This window comes from Alexandromys fortis, unplaced genomic scaffold, assembly GCF_014885135.2.
Source record: "Alexandromys fortis isolate MF-2015 unplaced genomic scaffold, M_Fortis_MF-2015_v1.1 scaffold_292, whole genome shotgun sequence".
Classification (NCBI taxonomy): Eukaryota; Metazoa; Chordata; class Mammalia; order Rodentia; family Cricetidae; genus Alexandromys; species Alexandromys fortis.
The window spans coordinates 99,677-109,800 of record NW_026068162.1 but is presented as its reverse complement, the minus strand read 5'-3'; the positions used below and the strand labels follow the sequence as shown (position 1 = coordinate 109,800).

General features: G+C 36.6%; 1 protein-coding gene across 1 annotated transcript; it reads left to right on the top strand.

The window, feature by feature from the left end:
- Positions 1-8,803: 8,803 nt before the first annotated feature.
- Positions 8,804-9,751, top strand: LOC126491872 (olfactory receptor 11A1-like). The gene has a single exon (XM_050127803.1). The coding sequence runs from the start codon at positions 8,804-8,806 to the stop codon at positions 9,749-9,751; it is 948 nt and encodes a 315-aa protein (XP_049983760.1).
- Positions 9,752-10,124: the final 373 nt, after the last annotated feature.

Below are 10,124 nucleotides of genomic sequence, written 5' to 3'. Positions count from 1 at the left end.
CCATCAGATCTATAGATGGTACTTTTTCCCATTCTGCAGGTTGTCTCTTTATTCACACAATTGTGTCCTTTCCTATATATAAACATTATATATTATACTTTGTAAACCTTATACATTATAAACATTCATTAGCTTCATGAAGTCCCATTTTTTAGTTATTGGTATGCCTGCAGTATTGAAGTCCTTCTCATGTAAATGAGTTGAAGAATATCCCCTACATTCTCTTTTATCAGACTAAGGATATTAGCTCTTATATTGAGGTCCTTGATTAATTTTTACTTGAGTTTTGTGTAGGGTGAGAGATAAGGATCAAGTTTCATTCTTGTACATGTAGCCATCTAGTTCAAGTTGCACCATTTGTTGAAGATGCTGTTTTGCAATATGTATTGTTAGCTTGTCAAAAATCAGGCTACAGGACTATGGATTTATGTGCAAATACTCATTTTTATGCTATGGGTCAATGAATCCAATTTTATGTCAGTACAATGCTATTTTCATTACTATATCTCTATAGTAATAATTGAAAATTGAGATGGTGATATTTCCAGAAGTTTTGCAGTTGTTGTTTAAGATTGTTTGTGCTATCCTAGGCCTTTGTATTTCCACCTGAAATCTAAGATTATATTTTCAATTTGTGTCAAGAATTACCCTGGAAATATGATAGGAATTGCTTTGAATCTGTAGATTGCTTTTGAATTTGGGAGACAGTTCCATCTTCTGGAAAAAATTTCAATTTATTTTTCCAATATATTAAAGTTTTCATTACACATGTTTTTCACTTCTTTGGTTAGATTTTTTCAAGGTATTTTTTGAGGCAATTGTAAATGATGTTTACCTGATATCTTTCTTGGGGTGTATATGTATATATGAAGGAAACAGATGTTATGTATTAATTTTTATTCTGTTACTTTGATGAATGTATTTATCAGTTATTTTTGTGGAATAGTTAGGATATTTTACGTATAGAATCATATCTGCAAATAAAAATAGTTTGACTTATTCCTTTCTTGTTAGGATCCTCTGTTTTTCATTTTATTCTACATACCAACCACAATTTCCCCTCCCTCCTCTTCTCACGTTCCCTCCCACTACCTCTCTTTTACTCCCCTCACATCCTCTCCTCTTCTGTCTCCATTTAGATGGGGTAAAGTTTCCCTTGGGAATCAACAAATCATGGCATATCAAGTTGAGGTAGGACCATGCTCCCCCCTCTCCTGCATCAAGGCTGAACAAGGCATCCTACCATAGGGATTAGGTTTCAAAGAGCTAGCTCATGCATCAGGGACAGGTTTTGGTCCCATTGCTTGGTCCCCACTAAAGACCATGATACACAACTACATAACTGTTACCCAGATGCGGAAGGCCTAGGTCAGTTCCATGCCAACTCCCTAGCTGTCCATCAAGATTCCATGAGCTCCTACTAGCTCAGGTCAGCTGTGGGTCCATCATGATCTTGATCCCCTCTTGCTCATATAATCTCTTCTATCTCTCTTCTACTAGATTCCAATCTCTTGACTTTTTTTTATTATGAATGGACATTGGACTTAATCAGAGATTTTTTTTCCATCTAATGATATGATCATGTGGCTTCTGTCCTTTTGACTATTTATGTGATGGACTACAATTATTGATTTACATATGTTGAACCATCCCTGAATCTGTGGGGTAAAGTAAATTGATCATCATGGACAGTCTTTTTTGACATAGTATTGAATTCAGTTTGCAAGTATTTTATTGAAATTTTTTTGTATTCATATCCATCAGTTATATTGATGCACAATTTTCTTTTTTGTTGGGTCTTGTCTGTTTTGGGTTTTCTGGTGATACTTGTTTTGTAAAATGAATTTGAGAATGCTCCTTCACTTTATACTTTGTAGAATCGTTTGAGTAATATTGATGCTAGCTCTTTTGAGGGTCTGGTAGAACTCTGTGCTGAATCCTATGCTTTTGTTAGTGGTATATTTAACATTACTGCTTCTATTTCACTGGGCCTATTTATATTATTTCCTTCATCTTGATTTAACTTGAGTTGGTTTTCTATGTCTAGAAATCCATCTATTTCTTTTAGATTTTCCAGTTTAGTGGAATATATATTTTTAAAATATGTCATGATTCTCTGAATTTCCTCAGTATCTGTTGTAATATTTCCCCTTTCATCTCTAATTTTATTAATTTGGGTTCTTTCTCTGTTTCTCTGGCTATTTTGGTTAAAGGTTTGCCAATCTTGTTAATCTTTTCAGTGTACCAATCCTGTTTCATTGATTATTTTGTGGATTTTTTTGTTATAATACATTAATTTTAGTTCTGATTAAAAAAATTTCTTCACATCCATTTTTTTCTGGGGATATGGATGGTTTTCCTAGAACCACTGCATCTTTAAATTACTAGTTTTACCTCTCTTTTTTTTGATTTAGATACATAGTGCTATAAACTTTCCTCTTATGACTGTGTTCATTGTGTTCCATAGATTTGGATATGTCATATATTCAATTCTAGGAATTTTATAATTCCCCTTTTGACTTATTTCTTTATTTAGTTTTGTCTTACTAGTGTGGACTTGTGTGCTTTCTGTGCTGTCTGTCTTTTCCTTTCTTGTTGTGATCCATCTTTAGTGCATGATGGTCAGATGCCTTCAGGATGTGATTTTTCTGTATTTGTTGAGATTTGCTTCACATCCTATTATGCACTCTCTTTTGGAGAATAACCCCAATAAACTGCAAAGAAAAAAAATGTGTGTTCTTTAGTGTTTTGGTGGAACGTTCTGTAGACATCTGTTAGGTCCATTTGATTTGTGGTGTCACTTAACTCCAGATTTCTCTATGTAGTCACCCCCCCAGATAATCTGTCTATACTAAGTGTGTGATACTAAGATCACTATGTTGATCTGTGGTTTTAAGCTTAATAGTATTTTATTTTTAAATAAAATTGGGTGCTCTTGTGTTTGATGCATATATATTTAAGGTCGTAACATTTTATTGGTGAACTTTTTTTTAATGAGGATAAACTGCTCCCCTTTATATCGATTAAATAGTTTCAGTTTGAGGTCAATTTTGTTGTGTATTAAATTCTTGTTTCTTGGTTCCATTTTCTTGGAATGCCTTTTTCTACCCCTTTATCCTAGGAGTTCTCTATCATTGGTCATTAGGTGTGTTTCTTGGAGGCAGCAAAGAAAATATGTTTTTATCTTGGAAAACTTTATTTTCTCTGTAAATTATTATTGATAATTTTGCAAGGTATAGTAGTCTGTGCTGGTATCTGTGACCTGTCATAACTTTCAAAATATAAATCTAATCCCTTCAGGGTTTGATGGTCTCCATCAAAAAATCTGAAGTTATTTTTATGGGTCTGCTTTTGTACATGAGTTTATCTTTTTCTCATATGGCTTTTAATATCCTTTCTTTTTTCTGCACATTTTGTGTTTTGACTACTCTATGACATATGAAGTTTCTTTTCTGGTAGTGTCTGTTTGGTGTTCTGTATGCCTCTTGGCTTTTAACAAGCATTTATTTCCTTAAATTAGAGGGTTTTTAAAAGGTTTTTATTGGAAATACTTTCAGTGCCTCTAAGTTGGGACTCTTCTTTTTCATTTGTACCTGTTATTTGTATTTTTTTTGTCTTTTTATAGTGCCTCAGAGTTACTACATATTCTGTTCTTCTTTTCTGAATTCGACATTTTGTTTTTATTGAATGATCCAGTTCCTCTATTTTGATTTCAATATCTAATATTTTTCTTCCCTTCTATCTACTCTATCCTTAAGGCTTTCTTCTGAATTTTTGTTTGACTTATTGAATATTTTTTTTTATTTCAAGTTTTATATAATTTTTCCCCCAAAAAATTCTACCTTACTAAAGTTTGGATTGTTTTTACTTCATTAATATTACTGTGTTCCCACAGTCTTCATTATAGCATTTATTCATATCTTCTTTGAGTTCTTTGATTATGTTTATTATTGCGATTTTTAATTCATTGTCTTATATGTCATCTAAATTGCTTTTCATAGGGGCTGTTACAATGAGGACACCAATTCTGAGACTTGTTTTGATTACTCATAGTTGTGTATTTGAACCTAAATATCTAAAGTTAGATTATTCGTTGTATTTCTAGTATAGAAATCATCTCTCCTACTTAGTGGGTGTTTTAGACTCCATTTCCTGTTGCTTCATCTTCTTGGGTGGTTGACCAGATATATTGGAGAGACTGATGATAACTTCTCTCCTTTGGTAGCATGTGTAGAACCAATCAGCACCAAAAGAACTAGTAAATATAGGATAATTAGTTTAATCAGGTTATCCAAGTTCAATGGCATAAGTAAGAGTGTCTTCAGTAATAAGGCCTACTTTAAGCTGAGGAGCTTAACCAATAGCACTGCCAATAGTTTGTAATTTTTTTTGTCAGTGTCTACAGGGTCAGTATGGCCCATGACTTAGTAATATGAAACCCATTCTTTGCATTGGAGTTTTACTTGGTGGCATGTCTAGTTGGGACATTTCCTCCCCAATTATATGGTGTCTCCATTTAAATTCCTTTATGTTTGTGCAATCTAAGAAGACCCTAAGTTCTTTAGAGTCCCAGTTACTGGCTTTGACAATACATGCTTACTAGTGTACATACTTTCTCTTCCCTCTCCAACCTACCACAGTAAGAAGATGCAGAGTCATCTTTCTTTCGGAAGATAGAAACAAATCGAATATTTCTTTCAGTGATACTTAACCCAGTCTCATAAAGCATAATACAACCACACAATTAAAAAATAAATCTCTTCACCAAAGACATATAGTTTTTCTCTAAGTACAAGCTTAATATGCAGCAAAGAAAAAGAGAGATTTCCTGTGTGATGAAGGCACCTCGACTTCAGATACGTTGCAAAATAAACAGAAATTTCCCTTCTGAGTCATTTGGAAAATTCCTGTGTTTGGCATTATTGGGGAGGAGACAGATTTACTCACAAAGGTACTCTAGCTTCCCCAAGGGAATAGGTTGAGAAATAAGATCAAAATTCAGCCAGTCTCCCAGAATGAAAGGGATATAGCCCTTAGTTTTTGTTGAGTGCACAGGGAGGTGTATTTCTGGTTAAAAGCAGATTCCACATATCTGTCCTCAATGTTTAAATCTAGGGTAAATGGACATGTTTCAATCTACTTGGCCTGGCTCTGTAAAGTAGGAGTGGATCCCTTTAAGACACTGGTAGGTAAAGTTAATCTGTTCTGATGGTTTTTCCCTTTTCCTGTTTTTAGTCTACCTATTGGACGGAAATATAATTCACTAATGTCCTAATCAACTATTAGTGACAAAATAAAATTCTTACTTGGCAATTGTTCTGAACTGACCAGTGCCTGCCATAAGTCCATTGTCATCATTGTGAGGTCTATTTTGAATGAATTGATTGATTGCTCACCCTACCCCCTGCTTTTAGTTTAGAGAAAGTGTTCTATGTTCACCTCAAATTCTTATTTTGTTTTGTTTTCAATCTTGTAAATGAAAACAACACCTATAGTCCACACAGTATTAGTGTTTTAACTTTGGTTGTGATAAGCCCTTTCTTTTCTTTACAAATTTGTGTTAACAATACTTCCTGGAGAAATGAGATGTTTCATGTTAGAACAACAAAAAATCAAGTTTGGAAAGAATGTTAAAAACCTTCAAACCAAGCCAGGCATGATGGTACAATCCTATAACCCCATCACTTAAATGCTTAATCAGGAAGATAGAGTTCAAAGTCAGTCTGGGCTCTGCAAGGGACACCTGTCTTATCAAAAGAAACAATCTTAATCATTCTTTACTGAGCCAAGTTCTTTTAAGTTCTTTTAATTGTCTTTACAAACTGTTCTTATTGAATACATCCAGTGAATGGAATCTGGTGTCTTTCACAAGGTGTCCATCATCTACTGAATGACAATATTGACTGTTCTGGACAGAACTGAGAGGAAAGGAGGCCATGCAGGAGAAAAAGATTATTGGAGAGTTAAGAGAAGGAAGGGGCATATATGGAAGGAAGTGGGAGGGTGCACTATAACTCACAAATACATTCTCAGGGCTCAGTCCTACACCACCATGATGTATACACTCATTGCATAATTTGTTGGGCTTGTGGTTCTGGAGTCAAGAAGTGTATATAAACAGTTAATACAGGAGTCCTACACCTCTGGCTTTTCAAAGGATAGCTTTATAAAGTTCCCTCAGTTCTGCTGAGGAGGTATTGTTTGCAAGCTAGCATGGGGTTGTCAGGCCTTCCACCTTCATTGTCCTTGAAAGCCTCATCCACAGAGGTAAAGAAAAAACAGAGTTGATCTTTCATTAAAGTTTAAGTTTGTTCTCAATCAAATACTTTTGTGGTTGAGCAAAGGATTTGAACCTATCTCATTTCGTCTTAGAGCCTATGCTCTTAGCCCGTCTTTGCTGTCTTTGTACTCTTGTCTCTCTATTCTCACCCAACTTTCTGTTCAATTCATGATTCTATGCACTGTATGCAGGGTATGGAGCAGCCCCAAGTAAGTGGGACAATCACTTGGTAGAGAGGAAATAGAAGGTTTTTGTGCATCTTCTCCAAAACAGCTCATATCAATCTTAAGATAATAGATTACTCTGATTTTTAAAGGATGGTAAAAAAAAAAAAGCATATAAAAAGCAACCCAAAAGCAATTCCAGGAAACAGTATAGATTTCATGAGAATGCTACTGTTTATATAATTATACCCAAAGTAGGCTTTTTTCTCTCTGTATTTAAAACTGGGTGGAAGTCTGCGCTGTGGAAATTTTCTTATTTTTACCTCTGTAAGATGATGCTGACAAACTTTTGTAGCCAGGCTCCCAGACAGGGTTGTTAGCAGCTGGAAATCCACAGTGCGTCTAAATTTCATCACTGCCTGCGGTTAAGCATGGATAGCTACACAAGGTCTCTGTGTTTCCATGTAAGGTGTGACTCCACCTGTAGAGTACTTGCAATTCTGGTGATGAGTTTTGGTGGTGATTTCATGAGTTCTAGATTTTCAGCACTTAAAAGATTACCTGGGACAAACATATTATCATCATTAGCAGCAGAATGCAGGAGTCTGGTTGTGTTGTATCCTAACTGCAGTCCCTTTTCTTAGATCCCAGATCACAGGTTTGCTTTGCAGCAGGTGGAGAGAAGTCCTTTCTTTGCAGTGTCCCCTGTGACACTCAATGTGCTCAGAGTTTGAAGCATTTGACTCGAGGCATCCTGTGGGTATCAGAACTGTAGAGACTGAAGGATATTTCTATACATTCCTGAGAAAGTAGAAATTTATACTCCATAGAATGACCTCTAGGTTTCTACAACACTGAAAACTGGGGTCAGCATATTATAAAAAGTAGATAGGGGTGACACAAGATGGGAAGGATCAATTGTTAGCCCACAATTCCATCAACGCACGTGGTTCAGAGTTGTGCAATGTGTGCAGGAGGATGGAATTTCATGTCAATGGTCCTTCGAATCCAGGGCATTCCTTAGTAAACTTAAATACTATCTGATGCCCTAAATAGCCAGTGATTGTTCAATCTTTTCATTTGTATGATTTTTTAAAAAATATTGTCCTGCTCCAATCTTTTATTGCAATTTATGAAGAAAAATCCAACCCTTAGAGAAGCTAGCCAACAAATTTAAAGTCTGACTCACAAAGCAGAATCTGTGACTTTATTTAACGCTTTCTGGGTACTGATGGTAACAACCTCTTTGTTACATCACATGGTGCTTCGTGTGCTTGTTCATAACCGTTCTTATCTCACCTTGCTTTCCTTAACCATGTGTTCCCCTCATAATTTCTTTAAGGCATTTCATACAACATTTGGACCTTGTAATTACTAAAGTATGTTCAGCCGCATACTCTGCTGAACCATAGCAGGGTTTGGGGAGTGCGTCTCTCTTTACTCTGTGCTTAGTTGTTTGTGAGTGGCTTTCACTAAAGTTCTACTGAAGAGGAGAGTTGGGATTCCTTAACTCACTCAAATTATACATATTACACTCAAGGTTGGTTGCACTGCCCAGTTCTAAAAAGAACACAAAGAGAATGATTTTTATTCTGCACTCCCTGTTCTGTGGCACATGAATGGGTACCACTTACTAAGGCTTAAATAAAAACTTTTAAGTTGTTTTCATTGTATCTGCTTAAAATCGAGAAAATGCACTCACATCCCTGGGTTATGCCTTCATAGCCTCTGATTCAAAATCAGAGAATCTCAATCCTCCTACTCATATGATCTCTTTAAAATGAAACAAATTATAAATAACTCCACACCCCACAATATAGTGAAAAGATGAAAGGAGAGGAAAATAAAATTGTTATGACAAAAGACATTTCCTTAAATGTCTTAAATGACAAATATTGCTTCTGTTTGATATGGGGGGGCCTCTTTGTCTTGTATTCCTGGCTCACCATGCCCTCTGTGATTTCACAAAGCTCCTCTTTGCTTTCTCTGTTGTAGTTTCCTGTCTATAACTCACCAGATTACCAGGATACACTTAGGAAGAGTGTGTAATAAGCCGCCCTCCATCCATCTTCATATTCTTCTCTTTTACATGTTTCTGTTCCTGATGAAGTGAAGAGACCAATTAGGGGGGAAGAAAAGAATGAAACCACAGTTCTTATTTTAAGTTATTTTCTTTCATGTGAGTTAAAGAACCCCAACTCTCTTCTTCACTCCACTCTCTCCGACTCAGGTACCACAGAGCAGGGAGCAGACAGAGTGCAGAATAAAAACCATTCTCTTCATGTTTTAGTGTAAACTAGAACCAGCTATATTTTGTATGGTCTCATTGTATGTTCTCCTTCACAGAAGCCAAAGTAAGATGCCCTTATCCTGGACAAACCAAACAATGATAGTGGAATTTGTTCTTCGAGGATTCTCTTCCATTTTACAGCTAAATATTTCCCTCTTTATAATGTTTTTCATCTTCTACATCCTAACTGTTTCTGGAAACATCCTCATTGTCCTCCTAGTTCTGTGCAACCATGCTCTCCACACTCCCATGTACTTTTTCCTGGTGAACCTGTCCTTTCTGGAGGTCTGCTACACCTCCAACATTGTCCCCAAGATGTTGCTGATTATGATAGCTGACCAGAAGACTATCTCAGTGGTTGGATGCTTGGCACAATTCTACTTCTTTGGATCCCTTGCTTCAACGGAGTGCCTCTTGCTTGCTGTAATGTCCTATGACCGCTATCTTGCCATCTGCCAGCCTCTCCGATACCCCATCCTGATGACTGGCTCTCTCTGCTTAAGGCTGGCTTCTGGATCTTGGTTCTGCTGCTTCCTCCTCACAGCCATCACCATTGTCCTGCTGTGTAGACAAACCTTTTGTGGCCCTAATGAAATTGACCACTTCTTTTGTGACTTTACCCCTCTGATCCACCTCTCCTGCATGGATACTTCACTGACTGAGACCATTGCCTTTGCCACCTCTTCTGCAGTCACGTTGGTACCATTTCTCCTCATCACAATCTCCTACTCATGCATCCTCATTGCCATCCTAAAGATCCCATCCAGCACAGGCAGGAGAAAGGCTTTCTCCACCTGTTCTTCCCATCTCACTGTCGTCACAGTATTTTATGGAACACTGATTGCCACATATCTCGTGCCCTCTGCCGACTCTTCCCAATACTTGTGTAAAGGGTTCTCCCTGCTCTATACTATCCTGACACCTATGTTCAATCCCGTTATCTATAGCCTGAGAAACAGAGACATCCATGAAGCCTTGAAGAAATGCTTGGGTAAGAAGCCAGGCTTTCTCATATGACACGAAAAAGAAAAATGCTATGACAACTGCCCCTGAGGATACTATAGATGCTACTGACTTCTGACAGGTTCGGGTGAACTAGGATTCCACGCCATGGTCTAAGTAGGTCAGATGCAGTCTTACCATCTCCAAGCGTCATGGATTCATGTACAAATAAAAACCAATAAACAAGATGAAGTGATAAGATTTTGAATAATTTATTCAAATATTCATTGAAAGTCTATTATGCTCAAGGTACTTGGCTAGACAAGACAGATAATAAAAACAGATGAAAAATAACAGAGGCATTCTTTGCTCTCATCAAACTCACAGTTTAATTAGAAGGAAATCATTAGCCAAATACTCAATATAAAACCATGAATACAAATACAAA

Bases quoted from the DNA above. Each gene is read 5' to 3' on its own strand.
- LOC126491872 (XM_050127803.1), top strand. From the start codon at position 8,804: ATGCCCTTATCCTGGACAAACCAAACAATGATAGTGGAATTTGTTCTT.